Source organism: Rhinichthys klamathensis, unplaced genomic scaffold (genome assembly GCF_029890125.1).
Source record: "Rhinichthys klamathensis goyatoka isolate OS25496 unplaced genomic scaffold, OSU_Roscu_1.1 h1tg000181l_1, whole genome shotgun sequence".
Classification (NCBI taxonomy): Eukaryota; Metazoa; Chordata; class Actinopteri; order Cypriniformes; family Leuciscidae; genus Rhinichthys; species Rhinichthys klamathensis.
In genome coordinates this window covers 1,922,355-1,944,502 of record NW_026606709.1, presented here as the reverse complement: position 1 = coordinate 1,944,502, position 22,148 = coordinate 1,922,355, and the positions used below count along the sequence as shown (strand labels likewise).

At 37.5% G+C, this 22,148-nt stretch overlaps 1 protein-coding gene across 1 annotated transcript; it reads right to left on the bottom strand.

Moving 5' to 3' along the window:
- Positions 1 to 204: 204 nt before the first annotated feature.
- On the bottom strand, positions 205 to 21,587 carry polr3b (polymerase (RNA) III (DNA directed) polypeptide B). Its single transcript, XM_056261238.1, has 28 exons — positions 21,382 to 21,587; positions 21,252 to 21,284; positions 20,703 to 20,759; positions 20,425 to 20,489; positions 19,600 to 19,675; positions 19,360 to 19,460; positions 19,179 to 19,270; positions 18,925 to 19,042; positions 18,634 to 18,742; positions 16,815 to 16,937; positions 15,274 to 15,390; positions 14,950 to 15,084; positions 12,667 to 12,828; positions 12,066 to 12,266; positions 11,686 to 11,848; positions 10,943 to 11,096; positions 10,754 to 10,828; positions 10,533 to 10,631; positions 9,681 to 9,808; positions 7,990 to 8,199; positions 7,610 to 7,768; positions 7,368 to 7,485; positions 7,086 to 7,228; positions 2,824 to 2,927; positions 1,182 to 1,348; positions 757 to 870; positions 485 to 658; positions 205 to 349 (listed from the first exon to the last, which is right to left on the bottom strand). The coding sequence occupies exons 1-28, from the start codon at positions 21,445 to 21,447 to the stop codon at positions 220 to 222; spliced, it is 3,393 nt and encodes a 1,130-aa protein (XP_056117213.1). The 5' UTR covers positions 21,448 to 21,587; the 3' UTR covers positions 205 to 219.
- Positions 21,588 to 22,148: the final 561 nt, after the last annotated feature.

The following is a 22,148-nucleotide window of genomic DNA, read 5'->3' as shown; positions in this document are numbered from 1 at the left end:
AACTAAAGGAAATGCCAATTATCAATCAATTCCCAGGAAGTCAAAGTTGGGGAAAAAAAATCAACAACATTCAAGCAGGCACTTCTTTTTATACATAAACAAATATCTTATAAGATGTTTAACAAAAATGAAATGATCTTTCAAAGCCTCACTTGAGGCTTAAGCAATGTCTCATGCAGATGTTAATACTGTATGACACCTTGCTGTAATCACTCCCCTTCACTCATTGTAGCGAGCCAGTTTGAGGCGAGGGATGATGTTCATGGACTGCAATTCTTGGAAGAGCAGTTTGCAGGCATATGGAATTCGTAGAGACGACACATGACACGAAGACTTGCAGTAATGACACCTGCCATAAATAGACAGAAAATTCTCACTAATTAATCCCTTTGATGCATTTGACTATTATATGATTATTGTTGGAAATTGAAATATATTTCAACAAGTAGTTATTGCCCTATTTTTTGGGTACAATTTTACTGACCATCCTGAATATCCCAGCAAGCCACACTGCCCGCACACGTCCACCTCAAAAGCATCACTGGAGATCATCAGCCGCTCAAGCAACAGCATGCTGGCTCCGTAGCCAATGAGACAGTCTCTTTCCATCTCTCCCAGACGGAGACCACCATCCCTGGAACGACCCTCAGTGGGCTGCCTGCGTTACATTACATAGAATCCTGAATAATACAATTACCTTATTGAGCAGACATTACAATTCAAATTTTAGAGAACACACATTTTCGACTTTCTTACCTAGTGAGTACCGCTCTCGGACCACGTGCTCTGGCATGCATTTTATCCAGCACCATGTGCTTCAGTTTCTGATAGTAGACTGGACCGAAGTAGATGTAGGCTTCCAGAGGTTCCCTAAGAGCAAATAATAATAATAATAATTGATTCATTAATTACAGTAAAGTGACTTTGGGAAAACACCCTCTGGTGGCTCTTTTGATTTTTGCAATATAAAAATATAACTAACATATACATGCATTTACACGTGGCAGACACTTTTATCCAAAGCGACTTACACAACAGTACATTCAACAGTAACTGTTAATTTCACAATTATTGAAATATTAAATTAAGCTTTAATAACTAAACTGTGAAGCAAACTTGTATTAGTGAAATATAAATGATTATGTAAATGAACGAGTGATTTTTTTAAATACAATTTTTACCCTGTGATGCCTGAGGTGACATAATCCTTGCCCTGGTAATTGTATCCATAGCGGATCAGATCCTCACAAACGTCCTTCACTTTACTGCCCCCGAAAGCAGTGCCATAGTGAAAACGGCCATCCAGCACCCCTGCTTTACCAGCCAACAGCTCAATCAGCTTCCCAACCTGACACAGAACAAACCAGGCAACTGATAATCATGGGACGCTAAACACATTTCTTTAATGCAGGAGTGTAGATTCTCTGTAGGACAGTTTTACTGACACTGCAGCTGGTGAATGCGAGTGTGACATCATGTTGAGGTCACGCACCGCTGCACGACAGTAGCCTTTACTGAGGTCACGCACAGAAAGAGCCGGAAGATCTTTGACCCCTCTCTGTCACTGAGAGGAATCTTTTACTTGGCTCAAAGTATTTCCTATATGACGCCTGCTGTGTGCTCCCCCAAACACAGAGTTCAAAATTAGGGAACTGTGGGCCGGGGGAATTAATGTCCCCGAAAACTGCATTATATATGGCTACAAGACAAAAACTTTGACAATCTTAGGAAAAGAGGAACAAGCATTCCAGAAATCCACTAAAGTTTACAATCAGTAATATTCCTTTAATTAAAATAAATTAATTCTTTCATTCAGCAAAGGAGCATCAAAAGTGGCAGGAAAGAGATTTATAATGTTAAAAAAAGAGGTCTATTTGAAATAAATGCTGTTCTTTTGAACTTTCTATTCATCAAGAAAAAACTGTTTTTTCATAAAAATATTAAGCAGCACATTGATTTATAACATTGATAATAAGAAATGTTTCTTGAGCAGCAAATCAGAATATTAGAATGATTTTATTAGAAACATTTTTAAGATATTCTTATCAACTCATCAAAAAATATAATATATATGTTTTTTTTATTAAATTTTATTTATTTAAAAAAAGGACTGAATTAAAAAATCTCAGCTATTAAAAAGAATATGCATTTATTGCAAAATTGCCCGGTGATGTGCTTTATCCTGCTTATTACACGGCTTATTACCACATAAATGGACTAAAATACTGATTTTAATTAGTTGCCTGGGACATCACTCATTTATAGTTTAGTAGTCATTATTCCAGAGAGCTGTTTATGTAATAAAGCATCCTAATAAAATATTGAAATATTTAAAATATATTTTGAAATCTGAAGATCAATAATAATTATGCATAAAATATTGTGCATAACTGCTTTTTAAAATGTTCTATAAAAAATCCTTTAAAAGAATTTCGAATAAAAAGTTTGGTAACACTTATGATGGTCCATTTTAGACATTCTACTAACTATTAGTGACTTTGCAACTATATGTCAACTAACTCTCAAAGTATTAGTAGACTGTCTGCTTATTATCTGCTAACACTTTATTTTGATGGTTCCACAACAGACATTCTAACTTTGCAACAACATGTCAACTTACTCTAGTAACTTGAACCCTAACACCTAACCCAAACCCAACAGTTTACTAATACTCTACTTATAGTCTAATGAGAGTTAGTTGACATGTAGTTGCAAAGTTACTTATAGTTAGTAGAATGTCTAAAGACCATCAAAAAGTGTTACCAAAAAGTAAACTCATTAAAAGATAAACGTCATATAATCTGATGATGGGAAAGGACGTACAGTCATTCTGGAGGGATAACCATGAGGGTTCATGATGATGTCAGGACAGATTCCGGAGTCACAGAAGGGCATGTCCTCTTGAGGAACGATCAGTCCACACACACCTGTTACAGAGAGAGTGGCCCATGTTATTTACAGATACATAAAATGCATTTAATTTCTAAAGTTAGAATCAAAGACATCCGTATATTCTAACTGGCTGCAAGAAATGTTAACTCCACCCTGTTAGAGCAGACCTTTCCCATAAAGCTTAAATGCGTTTTGAGTGATTTCAATCACATTCAAATGCTAGATGAAAAAGTGTGAGGTTTGCGTAACTCATCTAGTCTAACGGCCTATAAAGCAGACGTATTCATGTCTGCTGAAGTGGAACCGTTGGAAATTCAGACTGCAGGACGGAGTGAAAGTGGTCCAAAGCGGTCAGTGAGAGTGTAAATGTTTGCAGAAGAGCTCCTCACTCTTCCCGCAGCCAGAGCAAACACATTATTGGGCCATTTGCAAGTGATAAAAGAGACAGAACAGAACAGGGGCAGGAAGTGAGGAGAGGTGCTTAGCTGGACAGTGAGAAGGGGATTATACACCCATAGTTTCCCCTTTACCATAGAGCGCACAAAGAAAGGTTCAGCTGAGGAGAGCGATACATCCATATGCAAAAGAAAAAAAAATGGACTCTCGAGAACTTGGGCATTAAAAATATATATTTTTTAAATGTATATATATATATATATATATATATATATATATACACTCACCGGCCACTTTATTAGGTACACTGTCCAACTGCTCGTTAACACTTAATTTCTAAGCAGCCAATCACATGGCGGCAACTCAGTGCATTTAGGCATGTAGACATGGTCAAGACAATCTCCTGCAGTTCAAACCGAGCATCAGTATGGGGAAGAAAGTTGATTTGAGTGACTTTGAACATGGCATGATTGTTGGTGCCAGAAGGGCTGGTCTGAGTATTTCAGAAACTGCTAATCTACTGGGATTTTCACGCACAACCATCTCTAGGGTTTACAGAGAATGGTCCGAAAAAGAAAAAACATCCAGTGAGCGGCAGTTCTGTGGGCGGAAATGCCTTGTTGATGCCAGAGGTCAGTGGAGAATGGCCAGACTGGTTCGAGCTGATAGAAGGGCAACAGTGACTGAAATAACCACTCGTTACAACCAAGGTATGCAGCAAAGCATTTGTGAAGCCACAACACGCACAACCTTGAGGCGGATGGGCTACAACAGCAGAAGACTCCACCGGGTACCACTCATCTCCACTACAAATAGGAAAAAGAGGCTACAATTTGCAAGAGCTCACCAAAATTGAACAGTTGAAGACTGGAAAAATGTTACCTGGTCTGATGAGTCTCGATTTCTGTTGAGACATTCAGATGTTAGAGTCAGAATTTGGCGTAAACAGAATGAGAACATGGAACCATCATGCCTTGTTACCACTGTGCAGGCTGGTGGTGGTGGTGTAATGGTGTGGGGGATGTTTTCCTGGCACACTTTAGGCCCCTTAGTGCCAATTGGGCATCGTTTAAATGCCACGGCCTACCTGAGCATTGTTTCTGACCATGTCCATCCCTTTATGGCCACCATGTACCCATCCTCTGATGGCTACTTCCACCATGTCACAAAGCTCTAATCATTTCAAATTGGTTTCTTGAACATGACAATGAGTTCACTGTACTAAAATGGCCTACACAGTCACCAGATCTCAACCCAATAGAGCATCTTTGGGATGTGGTGGAACGGGAGATTCGCATCATGGATGTGCAGCCGACAAATCTGCGGCAACTGTGTGATGCCATCATGTCAATATGGACCAAACTCCCTGAGGAATGCTTCCAGCACCTTGTTGAATCTATGCCACGAAGAATTGAGGCAGTTCTGAAGGCAAAAGGGGGTCCAACCCGTTACTAGCATGGGGTACCTAATAAAGTGGCCGGTGAGTGTATATATATATTGCTATACCATATTCATATATTAGTTTTTCATACTGGAAATAGTTTAAACACATTAATATAATTTTGCGCAGATTACTCAATATTTTGATAATATTTGTAAGACCAAAATAAGAGCCTAAAGGCACTGCAACAATGAATCAACAAAAAATAAATGATAATGAAAATAAACAATGAATTTAATAATAGATAGTCAGGGAACATCTGGCAGTGGTGTCACTTTATGGTAGTCTTTTTTTTTTCCAATAAAAAAAGAAAATGAGCCCTTTCTCCAATTATTTAAAGGAACAAAATCAACAAGTTGTAACAGTTTCACTACTGCTCAAAAGTTTGGACTTGTATTTAGTTTAAAATGTATTTATGCCTAGAAAGGCTTCATTTATTTGGTAAAAAAAATACAGTAAAAACAGTAATATAGTGAAATATTATTACAACTTAAAATATCGGTTTTCTATTTGAATGCATTTTAAAATGTAATTTATTCCTGATGGCAAAGTTGAATTTTTAGCAGCCATTACTCCAGTCTTAAGTCACATGATCCTTCTCTAATATGCGGATTTGGTGCACAACAAACATTTATTTTCGCATCAATGTTGAAAAGAGTTGTGCTGCTTAATATTTTAGTGGAAACTGTGATCCTTTTTTAAGGATTCTTTGATGAATAGAAAGTTCAAACGAACAGCAGTTATTTGAATTATAAAGCTTTTGTAACATTATAAATGTCTTTACTGTCACTTTTGATCAATTTATTGCATCCTTGATGAAAAAAAATCTTCCCAACCCCAAACTTTTGAACAGTAGTGAACAGTAGCTTTTTTTGTTGCACAATTTGCATATTTTTTAGTCAAATAACATTAAGTACAGGAAATAATTGTTAGCTGAAAAAATTGTAGAAATAAATCAATGGCCAAAATGTCGTTAGTAGCAGCCCTATTAGGTAGAAGGATTTCTTAGGGGAAGATGAGAGAAAGTGAGAAAGAGCGAAAGAGATAAGCTAGAGCGGTTCCCATAGCACACATCCTCTGTGTTGTTTGTTTTGTGTGAGAGTGAATGATAAAAGAGGCATGAAATCAGCAAAGAAAAGCAGGACAGCAGTAAGAGTCCATGGCCCTCCATCATTGGCTATACAACCCCTCTGTGGCGGCTCGCACAATGAACCCTGCCAAGACAGCTGTGTGAGTATCAGAGTGTGTGTGTCCGTTTATATGTGTGTGTGTGTGCGCGCGAGCGCTTCGGTGTGTGTTTGGGTCACCGGTAAATAATTAACCTATCGTTCTCCGGTGACCGGATCTTATGAGGGTGGTAGAGGCTGGTCAGAATGGGGGCGCAGGACGAAGGAGGGGTTTAAAATGAGTAAGACAAAACTCCTGTGAAACTTGATAAAAGCCAATGGCTCCAAACCACAGTGGGACGTCTTTAATGGGCTTTCTTTCGACCCAAAAGGTAGCCAAAATCTCTTTCTTTGAAGTACAGCGTTCTCTCGAACAAATTTTATGACAAAAAGCTCCTAAAGTGCCCGTTTAGTGCGCGTATAGGCGACATTAATTAAAGCACCACAAACACTGCAAAGCAATACAGAAAATTCCTGTGAACATTATTGCGTGGTTGGCAGCGCAGTTACACACCTCTGGAAAACACAGCTCAACTTCTCCAAGTGGGACCGTTCAATAAAAGCCCACCTCTAAACACACAAAAGACATTCAAGAGAATGGCACTATCCTACACAACAACAATTAGCTGCCCTGTGTTATCCTGGTCCACCGACACTTGCCTGCTCCTTTAAATACCAAAAGCTCCTTTAAAAAGAGCAGTAAATAGCATCTCGGGCGGTTTGCGGCTAACCCCTCCCTGACCCCTCCTCACTGTCACGTCCCGTGATGAGTGCCAGTGGACGACCTCCGCTAATGAAATGAGTGAATTATGCATGGCGCCAGTTAACGCTCTGATTAAAACATCATACTGACCAGCTCTCTCAGCGGAGGTGCTCAAAAACAATGGGGGCTGTAAACACTTTCCCAGGACTGCGCCGCTGCTGTTATAAATTTGCATAGTCTGGCATGGGACAACAAGCTAATTAATTGAAAAACAGGCAGCGGGAAAAAAAAGTTGAAGAGGATGGGAGGGCCAGCTGGGACGATAAAGCTTGGACACTGAAAATAAAAAACAAATTTAGTAACATCTCTTCCCACTTGTTATTAAGAAGGGTTCATTGTCTTAATTTCGGAACAAGGCTGAAATTGTGTTTATCCGCTAGTATCTACTAAAGCAGAGGAGAATATGCCGGTCTGGATCCTGCAGTACCTTTCTGCCCATGTCGACTGCTGAACTTGTCTCCGATCTCTGGTCTACGTGTCTGCCTGAGCAGGATCTTGACCAAGAAGGCGTCCTCGGCGTTGGAGGAGATCATCACCTTCTCGATGTAGGAGTCTGTCGTTCCTTTGTACCTATAGAATGAAGAAAGTATTTTGGTTGGTGTGGGAGAAAGAAAAAACTTTTTCGAGGCTTTTAGAAAATGTAACATTTCAAATAAAACTAGGAATATTGCACAGTGGGATTCTAATTTTGTTTTAATTAGTTTCTTACGAGACTGGCACGTCTCTGTATTGGGGTTGGCCTGGCTGGGCGCTGCCCTCCAGTGGAGTTTGGGTGACAGTGGGCATGGACTTATTCACCAGCACCTGCTTGTTCTCGACCTTCTCACCTGGCAGAGATGTGACATACAAAGCTTCAATACATATCCTTAGATTAATATATTAAAGATTATTTGGCTGAAATATAGTTTAACTAACTATAAAGAGTTTTTTTTTACTTTCTAAGAGTCTCACCAGGCAAGCAGATGCCGTCGGCATCCAGGATGCTGTGTCTCCAAATGGGCTTGCGTGTTTCGGCGTCCAGCATCGGACCCATCACCTTGTCAAACGTCTGGTTAGTGTACCGCCTCAAGGTGCACTTAGCATTCTTGTACACCAAACATCTACCAAAGCCTAATACAAGACAGAAGAACAACAGACGACGATGAACCATGAACAAAGTAAATGCCTTTTTTTCACTAAAACCACTTACTGTATGTCTCAGATTTGTTTTTCAATTTTATATGGAAATGTAATATAGTCAGACTTCAGAAAGCTAATGACAGTTCTGACTATTTAAAGAAAACTCAGTGAGTGTTTTTTTAAGCAAGCAGCATTAAATGTTTAGTTCTGACCTCTGTCAAGAGATGCCTTATTAAGCACCAGGGCATCTTCTATATCATACCCACTGTAGCTCATTACAGCCACAGTGGCGTTCTGGCCTGCGGGAAGCTTCTCGAAGTCAATCAGCTCGATGGTCTTCGTCTTCACCATGGGCTTCTGTGGGTATGCCAGCAGGTACATCAGGGTGTCTATACGGTTCCTTTGGTTATAACCAATAGTTCCTGATCAGAAACAAGAGAAGAAATTAGATTGAGATGTAAATGAGGAAAAATAATAAGTTAATGCTGCCTCAGTATATAAATGAGATACTATTGTAATACATAACATAATTAATCTAATTTATTTTGGGCTTTTTGACACTTTTTATTGGCTAATAAATGTCATGATACACTATATTATGTATTATGCTGTATTTTTAACATTGCTCTATTCGACATTCAGTAGCAAGATTTTAGAACAAGAAAAACACATTTTAATAAATGACAAAACATTCAAAATAGGAAAAACATCAGCAATGGGTCGCAACACACTTCTTAAGTTAATAAAGGTGGTGACACTTAAGGTTAAATTTGAATAAATAGATTGATCCACTCAAAAATGAAAATTCTGTTATCATTTACTCACCCTCATGTTTGGGTTAACTATCCCTTTAACACAATGCATTACCATGAACTAACAAAGAACAATACTTTAACATTTTTAAGTCTAGGTTAATGTTAATTAATAATATAATATTGTTAATAGTTAATTTATGATATAGCATAGTGCATTAACTAATGTCAATTTGAACTATATTAATACATTTTTAACATCACGACCTATCAAGAAAATATTTTTGCAGTATTTATTAGTCCTGGGTACTGCATTAACAAATGTTAATGTATGGAACCGTACAACAAAATATTACCAGAAAAGCCTTTACAATTACTACTAAGGGTTTTCTTAACTTAAAGGGTTTGTTGCTCCATTAAAATATCAAATTCAAACAATATGAAACAACTAATGCACATCTAATCACATTTAACTGACTGTCTGAGGAGTGTTGATGTGAAGGCTGGTGTCTGCAGTGTTAAAATCTCTGGGGTGGAGGGGGGTATGGTGGGGTTAGGTTATAGTATAATAGCCGCCATCCCTTGAGGCCTTGACATTTGTCAGATGCTATTACTCCACAATCAGGGTACAAGCACACAGTGTGTGATAATAGGGCTGGGGCCACACAACTGGATTTGCACATGTATGGGGCTGTCCGTCCAGAAAAAAGAAGACAAGGCTGAGGATATTGGGCCAAATATAGTAGCAGTCTCAGTGGTTTTGTAATGGGGGAGGTGGCCAGGAGAGGTTTAAGTAGTTTTGGTAACCAGGGCAGCGGAGTGTGTGTGCTCTCTCCCTATTGCGCAGCTGAGCACACTAACCCTGCTCCGCACACTGAGCTCAGGACACAATGAATGCCTAATGACACTCAGAGACACTGGCAGGGAAAGGCCTCTACACACACACACACACTCACAAAAGCATGACTACGCAAGCAGGCGATGTTTGATGTCCACATACATACAGAATGTGGTGTGTGCGTCAAAGGTTTTGAATGTCAGTGTGAAAGTGAGTGTGTCTGTGACTGAATAGGAGTGTGTGTGGATGTCTGCGTTTGTAAGTGCAACTAGTCTTCCAGGATGCTTGGACATGGAGACTGTAGTAGTCTTACCCATAGCCTGCTTGCCCATGGCACACTGGTAGGTGTTTCTGGGGGACTGGTTATGATGAGGATAAGGAATCAAACCAGCGCAGACCCCCAGCAGCGTGAACGGCTCGATCTCCAAATGGGTCGTTTCCCTGAATAAAACATATAGCATAGCTGAAATATTCAGAAGATTTGAACCTGAAATAGTGTGTTTTTTTAAAACTTTTTTTTAGGGATGAACGATATATTGGCCACCAAATTGGATACATGTTCATTTTTGATGTTATCATTATTGGCCCAATAAAAGAAAATTGGCAGATATATTAAAACCGATAAATGATGGATTATTTCCTTCAGGTTTTGAATTGCTTGAAATATGATTGGAACCACTTCAAAAAAGGAAAATACAGTTAAATATTTATTTATGTTATGGCTGATAATAAAATTCTATAAAATTTTGTCTATCAAGAAGTGAATTAAAAATAAAACCCTAAAATCTTAAATTATTATAGAATTTGTGTACAGTAAGTAATGTATGTACAATTAAATCTCCAGTAGCTACTATTATTACAGCTATTACAATTTATATGAAATATATATATATATATATATATATATATATATACACACAATTTGAAATCAAATTATCTAATATGATCAGATAATGAATATGGTACGGATATATCATACTTCCCCACAGCTATATTATATCAGATAACAAAATAAGACACCAGGTAACTTTATTTGAAAGAAGTCACATTTTCAAGCTAAACACTAAACAGGTTTTCTATTGCAATGACATTCATACATTTCGAGGTCTGGCTCAAGTGTCCAAATACTTTTAAGGCCTGAATTATTGGGCTTATGAGTACTCACTTGCTGATCATGTGCTCATATAAAGCAATGTTACAGTCATTCTCCTCATTTACATCCAGATACTCCACCAGACTCTCATGAAGAAAGTCCTCAAATGTTCTACAGGGGAAAATGGGTGGTAGGAACAAAATGAAAAGGCATGCATAAAGACAGTCTAAAATCTGCATACTGGACTCCCCATTCAAATGTAACTTTCAAATATTGATCGGCTTCAAACGCACCTGTAGCCCTGAGACAATTCCTCAATGTGTTTGTTCTTCACAGCTGGCTGTCCTTTCTTCACAATGATGTAGGGTCTGCCAGAGTACACAGAATGCAACACAACATGTCTTTGAAACTAACATCTGGTACTGGTTTTAAAACGGATAAGAAAATTTTGGGATACAAAAAAACCCTTTTTTTTCTGGTACCTGCACAAACGGCCCCCATCAGAAGAAATATACACACAGCGGTCAGTCAAGTTAGTTGAGATAGACACAAACTCGTTTATAAAACCAGCTCTTCGCATTAGCCTGAATGTGTAGACCAACTTCTGATGGTCTCTGATCACTCCAAGAATGTTACCTAGAAAAAGGACCCAACATTTTTTTTTTATAATATAAAACTATACAGTTTCATGCCTGATAAGGAGCCTGGGTGCATTCACACACTAAAAAATAAACATAAAATATGGTTTACCATGAACTAATTAAGATTTACATGTGTGACAGCAGTATTAATGCACGTTCAAAGGAAAAGTTTTGGCTTGTTCGAGCAATATGAGAGACCCACTATGGTGCCACCCAGATGCATACACAGCCTCAATGTTGTGAGTCAATTTGTGGGCAAGTATGTTTGTGGATTAACTTGGGAGGGATTGTATTTATTTATGCATTGACACCTGCTGTGTTTGCTAATTAATTAGCCACAGCGGAGGCCTTTATAATTTGTAACTTATCAGCGCTGTGAAAAACATATACATGAATTAATTAATGGGGTGAGCTTTCTGTGACATGACATTAAAAGGTAATCAATGGCACACTCTTTTGTAGTCGTGGAATGGCAGAGGTTCATTTGAATATTATTCAAATGCCTGTAGTCTGTCTGTGTGCTTGAAAAAAAAGGGGAGAAGAACGTGCTGTTTTGCTTTTGTTCTGCCTGTGTGAGCAGATACCATTGAGGAAGACGAGGAAGACCGTGGGGTAGGACAACTCCTCTCCACAAAGGAGGTTGATGTCCTCCACTCCCAGGTTAAATGCCAGCTTGACGATGGGGCCGTCCTCCATGTCAGTGGTGATGTGGGTCATCAGAGCCAGATTCTTCACCAGACCACAAGCCTAGACAACAATTATACAGCCGTGAGAATATAAATGACTTTTATAAAGACAATAAATTAGTGGTCAACCAATACAATTGATCTGATTGCATAAATTAATTGAAAAGAATGAAGCAAAAATGAACGCAATTTCATTTCATGGAAAAGAGCAGTGTGGAAATTCTTCAAAATTTCAACGCTGACAAGATGGTGGTGTTTTGTAAATGAGAAACACTGACCTCTCCTTCAGGTGTGTCTGAAGGGCACAGCATGCCCCACTGGGAGGGCTGAAGGGAGCGGGGACCGCTAACCTTCCTGGTTTTCTCAAACTGAGAGGAGATCCTAGTCATCATGCCCAAGGCTGAGATGTAGGAGAGGCGGGAGAGAACCTGAGTCACACCCTGCCTGTCCATCTTAAACCTCTTTAGAGACCAGTTCCCCTGGAAGACACATTACACACAATTAAATAAAAAAATTAAAGCTATACAGACATATTTAAAAAAAAGCAAAATCTAATAAAAATTACAAAAGCACATATAATGACATCATAAAACACACTATAGCAGTATATAAATAACACTCAAGTAACATTGTGCTGACTTTGAATTAAATACACAACCAGTGAAAAGTTTAGACAAACCTGACTGAATTTGCATCTCATTATCTTAAAAATCTTCTAAAGACTCTTGATTAAATGTTTTACAGACAATTCTTCTTTAAATCCAAACAGTGGTATGGATAGTGAAACAAACATAGAAACTCTTGCAATACTGTTTAAGGTCCTGATGTGTCTTGCCCTGTGCATTGGTGACTGATGGACTGCTGATTGTCTGGACTCACAGTAGAGATAGCGTTAACCATGCCGTTGGTGATCTGGTCCTGTCTCATGTGCTTCACCACGTCAAACTGAGCTGCTCTCTGCTTGGGGATGATCTGGTCGGCGATCTTCTTCAGCTCTGAGTTAAACTTCTTGAACAGATCTTCAAACAGCAGGGACAGGAGCTTAAGGAATGCAGAAACAAAGCGTTACAAATTGATTCCCTGAAATGAGGAAAAAACTGCACCAGTGTGTTATCTTGCAACACAACACTACATTATATTCCAGTCATTAACTGCCTTTGAAATGATCACATAAAACAACTTTTTTTTAGTAACTTTATCTGGCTCTAAACCTCCCTCTCTCCGTCGTCTTATCCTAGATTTAATAAACAGGTGTTTTTATGCTCTGATAAATTTGACCCGGCCTTTCAGACTTTTTTGTGCACCATATTTGCATACGTGAAAATAAACATCCTCATCGAAAATTAATAAAGAAATTAAGCTTCCATGGCCCAGCCAGGCCAATTAGTTGAATGTCAGGGAATCGTAAATGAGGAGAAAAGAGATTGGAGGTGTTGTAAAGCGGGCATGTGCGTGTAAAGCCTTGCTGAAAGAGTTCCTGTCACTCACTAACTACGAATTGCTCACACACTAATGTAAGCAAGCACGTACGTACACACATAAACACACCCCACCTCGGAGCTGGTGGGGGGAAATTAAAGGACTTAAGACAGCGGTAATTACATTATCACAGTCGGGCTGGTGGATTAGCTCAATCGCTCCAGTCAAGGCGGCTATTCTTTTGTCATAGCCGGGCTAAATTATAATAAAGAGGAGAAATCCCTGAGTTTGGCTGGGCTGCAGTCGGGCGTTGCTGCCACATATCTCACCCTCAACAAAAGCGGGACGGCTGGGAATGGAGAGGAAGGCAGAAGAATGGAGGCGCAGATGAAACAAAGCATTGGGAAAATAATGACGGTATTATAATGACAAGCAGAGAAGAAACAAAAGGGAAGGTGAGGGATTGGGCGCTAGCCAAGCCTGTATCTGCTGGTTTTGGCTTCTGATCAGTTTCATGAGAGGCCAACAGTGCGCCTAATGAGAGTAAAGACTGAGAAAGAGAGATCAGTTATGTTAGACAAGAGTCCAGAAAATGTTTGCTCGCAGAAGCGAGACGGCGCCCGTATGCAGGTTGTAATATGAAATCATCCGTACAGGAGCGCCAATCTCAAAAGAGATACTGAACAAACGTTATGCTCTCTAATCTTTAGTTCAGCTCCCAAATACTGTCTGTGCTACGCAGGATAAAAACAGATAAATAAACAAGCATTATCATAATTAACGGCCTGAGCTTGGAGGGGCTGTCAGTCATTCTTAATAGAATTATAGGGGGTGTGAATGGAAAATGCAGACAGAGATGGAATAAAGGAGAGCGATGGATGGATGGATGGATAAAGAGTGGCGCAGCACGTCATTGTACTTTCTTCCTTCTAAAGTGAATATTTCATGAGCCTTGCGTTCATCTGCGTAAATACCAAGCAGTTGGAAACATCAGTCACGACAAGGGCAGCTGAAGTTTGAGCAGGACCGTGAACATTTTTTTTAAAGGAATCAGGACATGACACAGGCCAGAATCAAACCTATTTCTCCCATATGAAAAGCAGGGCTCAATCAATGGACCAACCAAATGCCATTTCTGAACCCTTTGAACACAAAAACATTTCGATGATCAGAGAATTTAATCACCATACACTAGTCTACTGTTCTAAATTTTGGAGTTTTTGAAAGAAGTCTCTTATGCTCAAGGCTGATTTTTTTAAATTAAAAATACAGTAACAACAGTAGTATTGTGAAATATTATTACAATTTAGAATACTGTTATCTATTTTAATATAAATTAAAATTTTATTTATTCCTGTGATGCCAAAGCTGAATTTGCAGCATTATTACTCCAGTCTTCAGTGTCACATGATCCTTCAGAAATCATTTTAATATGCTGATTTGGTGCATATTTTTTTATTTATTATATTATCTAATGAAAACAGTTGTGCTGCTTCGGGAGTTTTTGATTAATAGTTCAAAAGAACAGCATTTATTGTAAAAAAAAAAAAAAAAAAAAAAATTCACAACAATGCCAAAGGGACAAAGTCTTTACAATCACTGTATCAATGTAATGCATCTTTTCTGAAGAAAAGTATACATTTCTTTTAACAAAAACTAACAAAGGCTGCTGTACTTTTGCATGTGTTGCTGAATGATTATGTACAGAAGTTATAGAAGACCTGTTAATAAAGAAGCAGATACCTGGCCAGCCAACTCCAGACGTTTGTTTCCATAGTAATCTCGATCGTCCACCTTGTTGTCCCCTTGAGCGAGAATAACTCTACGTACCATCACAGCGAGGTAGATACACTTAGCTCGAAAGTTAAACTCCTTTACCTGCGAGACACAAACACATGACAAGTCCAAAAAACAGCTAACAAACTATTTATACTCTGATTTCAACTGCATATCACAGAATAAATACAGTTAAAAGGAGAATGAAGGCATGGGGAAGATTATCAGAAGCCTATTTGGATGTGGGGAGACCAAGAACTTTATGTTTAAGTTCATTTTAAAATGACGTACAGGTACATGGGTAAGGATGGTAGAAGCTAACAGCTCTCTGGCCTCCTCCATCTTGGTTTTCTTGGGGCCGCCCCACATGCGCTGACGCCTCACTTTATTACCAATGTATCTTAGTGCCTGAAAGGACACAAAAAATGCAAAAAGACAAGTAATTAAGATGCAACATTTACAATTTACTTTAAAAAAAATATTTTCAATAGGATTACCATTCTCTTGTATTAGACTTAATGGCATTGCAGATTTGCATTTCAAAGTATGTTATGATGAATTAATTTATAAAGAATGAAAAGCATAATGTTTTAGAGCCTCAATTAATAAGATTAAATGCATCAAATCAGACCGTTTAATCTGGAGTGACCGAGCCGGTGCAGGGTTCACTGGCTCTCTAAAGAGGTATCAGAGAACTGGAACCCTCCATTCTCTGCAGATACTTGCACACACACACACACATACACACCTGAGCCAGCAACTTGTTCTGCTCCAGAGGTCAAAGGTCACACAGATTAGGCTTCTCCATTAGACCACCCACTTTGAGGCATAGAATGATGTGCAATTGAAGTACTGTTCCTTAAAGCTAAGCTAAAATTACTTAAAATGTTTCCAGTTTATTTTGTGAGAAATGCATTAGCTGATACAATGTCACAACTCTCTGAATAACTCAAAACATTTTTTTTTTTTTTTTTTAAATCTTGTGTTCTTGACATATACTGTAGACTACCTTTTGTCATATAGGCTGTTTTTTTAAAGAAGCCTCTTATGCTCACCAAGGCTGTATTTATTTTATCAAAATACAGTAAAAACAGTAATAGTGTGAAATATTGCTGCTACTATTGTTTTAAATAATAATAAATGTTTTCTATTTCAACTTTTTTTTAAAGTAACTTATACCTGTGATGACAAAGCTGAATCTTCAGCAGCCATTACTCTAGTCTTCAGTGACACATGATCCTGTGCTGCTTAATATTTTGTGAAAAATTAAAGTAGTGCATGTATATATATATATATATATACACACACACACACACACACATATGTATGCACTCTGGTCCATGCAATTCATGTTAAAATGTAATAAGACTGCCCCTAGTGGTCATACAACTAGCAAAAACTCTTGACTGATTCTCAGTCCTACTGACACATCTAATCTAATTGAGGTCTGCACACATGTAGGCTTATTAGTGGACCTTTGATGAGGCCCACACATTGTCACAACCACATAAACAGGCATTCACATCCGCTCAGACACAGGTTGCTAGGAAGCAGATATGGTCCTTGCTGACCCATTGTTGGGTCTTGTGATGAATAATACATCTCAGATTCAGCAAACTCTGCCTCAGCATTTGATAATACACCTCCAAAAAATGTCTCACTAAAGTTGGACACTTGGTTGTTGAAAGCTTTCAGGTTATAAACAATATTCAGTGATCTAATGAAATTCCTTTAGTAGAAATTCTAGTAACATGTATGTTAGCACTGCTGTTTATGTATTATGCGATGCAAAACATTCTTTTAAATGATGGCAGAGATCTTGTCAGAGGTACCTGAGTTTGGGTGAATATTTGGGCCTTCTGGCACTCCTCCAAACTGGGAGCAAATGCAGCCATGACATGTTCTTCTGTGCCAATCATCTGAACTATCTCCTGATCACTCTCCACTCCCATGGCCTTGTGGACGACAAAAAGATTCATAGAGAATAAGGTATTTATTCAAGGTCATAGAAGAAACACACAGTATACACTTGTATATTTAAAGCAAAGAGATGAACTTTGTATTAAAACATTTGAGCATGTCGGACTCTGCTCTGCTGTAAAGGTGAATATGGTGCCATAGGCCTCGATGACATTTATTTATGCTAATACGGGACTGTGGGAACAGGACTGGGTGGATCACAGTACTTAAAGGTCTTCACCGTTTGGCACGGCTGCTGTGTTGCAAGGAAATCCTGGTGGAATGTGCTGTGGACAGACAAGTGCAAAGCAAACAAGCTCTACAGCCCATTTACTCCGCGCCCTGTCCCTAACCAATCAGACCCATATGTTTAGAGAGAGCCTGGGGTGAGGGAATTAGGTGGAACAGCCGTCATAGTACGAGACGGTTCTCTGATTTGAGCTGTAATTAAATATCGGTTTCAATTGTCAGGTGACAGGCAGTGTCAGTGAACAAGAAATGTCATCGAAATGCATATAGCGGAAGACTAAACAGTTCAAATATCAAATGTTTCAGGAAAGACTTGGTTTAGTCATTTTTTGATGTCCGATGTATCATCAATTAGACATTTGAATAGTTGAGAAATACTTATTAATGCTAATGGCAAGTAACAAAGTATATCTACAGTGAGTTCTCTCCAACATCTTAAAAAGACATTATAAAACGGATTTCTGCAGTCCTGGAGGCTGACCGGTCAATATATAATAATAATGTTTAATTAATATATCGCCTTTCCTGAGCTCAAGGACGCTTCACAAAGAGCTTCATCTTTGCTAAAAGCAAGCGATAAGATGCAAGACACGATTCTATTTTAAGAAAACAGTCACAGATTAAGCTATCTGAAGCAAATTCATTAAGTGACATCCTTTCACAAGAGGATATTACCTTTCAAAAGTTTGGTTTAATTTGCTTAAATTTTATTCGCTTAATTTGATTTAAAAATACAGTAAAAACAGTGATATTGTGAAATATTACAATACATTTTTTTAATTTAATTTATTTTAATATATTATTCTTGTGATGGCAAAGCTGAATTTTCAGCATTTTTACTCCAGTCTTCAGTGTCACATGATCCTTCAGAAACCATTTTAGAGCACACTGTTCTAGATTGTCCTCATTGTCTGAAAAACAATTGAATATCTGAGTGAATTGTTCAGGAGCTGATTTGGTGCTCAAGAAACAAAGAAAGAAAGTTGTGGCTGCTTAATATTTTGGAGATAACCATGATACATTTTTATAGGATTGTTTGATGAACAAAAAAAAGTTGAAAAAAACATTAATTTGAAATAGAAAAATGTAGTAACATTATAAATGTCTTTACGGTTACTTTTAATCAATTTAATGCAGCCTTACTGAATGAAAGGATTAATTCGTAAAAAAAACAACAACAACAACAAACCACCACAAATATTTGAACCGTACTGATATTTTATCCGTATATTTTAACAATACGCTTAAATGTGTATTCTTTGTCAAAGCACACCATCTGCTGGTTGGACACAGAATGCGGCCTCACGGCTAAAAAATGGACTGGAATGTGCAATGAACAAACCATGAGAACTGCAAAAAGTATACAGTTAATTCAACTTAGCAGACAGAGATACAAAACCATCATGCTCTAGTCTAAACCAACGTCTTGAACCAATTTTTCACCTTAAAGATGATAGCGATAGGTGCGTCTTCAGAGAGGGTGTTGTGCTTTAGGTAAAAGCGTCCCTGTTTCACAATCATGTTGGTTCTGCTCTTCTTCTCATGTGTAGAGCTACAAACCAGAGAGCAAAAAGAAAGACATATGAGCACACAACTGGATATTTAGATATGAAATTAACATTAATTCTACTTAACATTTGAACGTGTAAAACTTTGAGCAAATATATCAATTAAAAGGTGCTCTTTAAATCAAGATTATTATTATAGCTTATGCAGAAGAGCAAATTCCAGCACCTGGTGACAGATGCTCCCACAGCACCTTTGCGATCTTGCTCCACAATGATGCGGTTCTTGGATAACTGTTCCTGAATGAGAATGACCTTTTCTTGCCCTTTCACAATAAAATAACCACCTGCACACAGACAAATCCTGTATCGTACTTATGCGCCATGACCTGATCCCACACATATGAGCTTCAGATAGGATTATCTGCATTATACTACGGCATGCAAACAATTAAATATCATTGAGATTTAATGATAATCGACCTGGATCCAGGGGACATTCATTGAGCTTAGAGAACTCCAATTGGGTCTTTCCTGTCAAGACGCAGTTGGAGCTTCGCAGCATTATTGGCATCCTATTAAAAAAAGGAGAAGCTCATTTGAAATCAAAAAGGAAACGCATATTAAGAGGTCTATGCAAATCTTTCAGTAAGTGTAGAATTACCTTCCGATTGGGAGAGCATTGCGAATGATTCTCTGGCTGCCTCGGGTGTACTCTATATCCACAGTGATGGGGGCTGAGTATGTCATATCTCTCAGACGACACTAGTGGTCAAAAAGCAAAATCATCAGGAGCAAATATTGCCGTCTAGAGCTAGTTCTCTTTTTTACTTATTTCAACAAACTTTTAAAGTTTGCTTTGAATAAGAATAGTCATTAGGTCACATGTAAACAAAGATGTTACCTCATGTGGTGCCACTGGTCTGGTTACATTAAAACTTTCTTCTACGTCAGGCATGCCAACGTAGATATTGAGATATCTAGAGACAGATGAGATATAACAGGCAGTATTGTTATTGTTAATAAAACTGTTAAAAAAATCATTTTCGGTAATTCTATTCACATTTCGGTCATTTATTACAAAAGCTTGTATTAAAATAAAACATTAGGTGAAAAACGTACAAAGAATTTGGCAAATAAAAAATAAGTTAAAGTACTAAAATTATTAAAACTGAAATCATTTATTAGAGCTTTATTAGGCCTGTCCTTTTTACAGTCTATGGGCCTGTCACGTTCATGAATTTTGCGCTGATGTTTTACTGTCATACAAATAATGCCACCTACAGTGTAAGCATAATATAATATAATATAATATAATATAATATAATATAATATAATATAATATAATATAATATATGTAGTCTGATTAAACCCACAAACATTAATTTCGTATGAAGGAAGACCTTTGGCTATATTTGTGTACTTTACAACTGTTTTTTTTTTTTATTCTTTGGCAAAATTTGATTTAAATTTAAACTGCACAATTATTGCAGTTATCTCAAATAATTGCGATTTCATCAAATAACAACAATTGGGCAATAATCGAGACATATAAAATATAGAAATATAAGCTATAGAAAAAAACAAACTATAAAAACATACATTATTTAAATACAAGTTAATACGTTTACTGTAGTAATAGTATAAAAATAATACTAAAATAACAAGTGTTAAAAATGCAAAAATAATGTCAAATGTGCAAAAAAATCGAATTGAACAATATCCTCACTTTAGATACCACATTGGGTCGGCATCACTCGTGATCTTCTCGTTCGCCTTCATGATCTTTTTTATCTGGAGAGATAAGTAGACATTTGTTTATGCTACTTAAGCTTTTTGTCGATATCAAATTCTTTTGCTGGTACAAAAAGTAACCACAAAAAAAAAAAAAAAACCTGATGCAATGGAAACCAGTGAAAAGGAAACACATAATAAACTGATAATAAATATATTGCATTTACAAAATATGTGCAGAACACTGGTACATCCTTAAATAAGTCAACAAACCTCCACATTGATGAAGTAATTGAAGGAATCAATGTGCTGCTTTACTAAGCCTTTAACCTAAAAAAAGAAATATTACATAAATATGACCTTGGCTTAGAGGCTGTAAACATAATATCATCATTCAACATAAATCTTGCTGGATAATAAGACTGTATGATATGTATAAGAGTGTGCATATATAGATATTTGGCAAATAACAAACATTTTTCTTTTCAACTTCAATATTTTGAGATTTTATTTTTTAAATCATCTATTTTACAATCGAACAAGTTATTATTTTTTTGCAATTCACTTAAATATGCCTGTGGTGTGACAATTTAAGTCCAAATATGTAGTCTCAATTAACTTGAGCTCATTCAAATTTCTTAAATAACTATCAAAGTAGATGTAGTAAATGATGTGTAATATAGTTTTAAACTATTTATTATTTAAAATATCACAGCATGTCTCAGAGCTGTCATTGCTTGACGCGCCAGATGCTGTCAGATCATATCTTTCTTCTAATTTGTAATGATAGTTGTCATAGTTACGGTGACAACATGATTTTACCTTCAAAAAGGCTGGAAGCAGCTTCCACTTTTCCTGCAGTATAGAAGGGGACAGATGAATTACCTTGCAATGCCTCTCATTCATATCTAACATATATAACGTTACTAACGTTTGCTCAAATAGCACTCACCTCCACAGTGTGTACGGGAGCAGCGAGCTGCTGGGGAGTCATCTCCCCAAACTCCTCCTGTAGCATTTCTGCTATTAGCTGAGATAGCAATGAACTTGAGAAATATAATATAAGTTAGGAAACCATCATACACGCCGCAGACACTCTGCAAAGTGCAAAAACACTCTGAAGTCTGAACGGAAGTTTGCGGTACACGTGAAAGTGTGAGGTGTAACCTGAAAATCAGACCGGGGAGGAACGCAATGCGCACACATGTATTCCGACCCATGTCCACAGTTTATTTTTTTATTTTTTATAACGTACATGTGACCATATGTATAAAACAATCCACAAATACAAAAGGATAGTTGTCAAATAACATGCACAACATTTTTCAAAATTAAGATTTTAAGTCTGATACCATACTTAAAAGCCAGGATTCAAAATTGTATTAAACGATTATTAAACCATAATCAACTGAAGCACAAGATGCTCTTCTGGAGCACATGTTCATCTGGTTCATCCAAGTGCTCAGGTGCTGCTGTTATTAAAGCAAAAGATGGACAGAGCTAATACAAATAAATTCATAGTATTTTTTCAATTCAGCTTTGAAAAATGCAAAATAGAAGGCTTTTCACTAGTGGTTTAATTGAAACCGTTGGACCCATTGTGAATATTTGGTGTATATAGATGGAGTAACTGGTCACCATATTTTTAATAATATATTTTTAATCACATTGTTTATTTTGATTTATTTTTGTATGCATTTATTGTTTGCAGTTACCTTA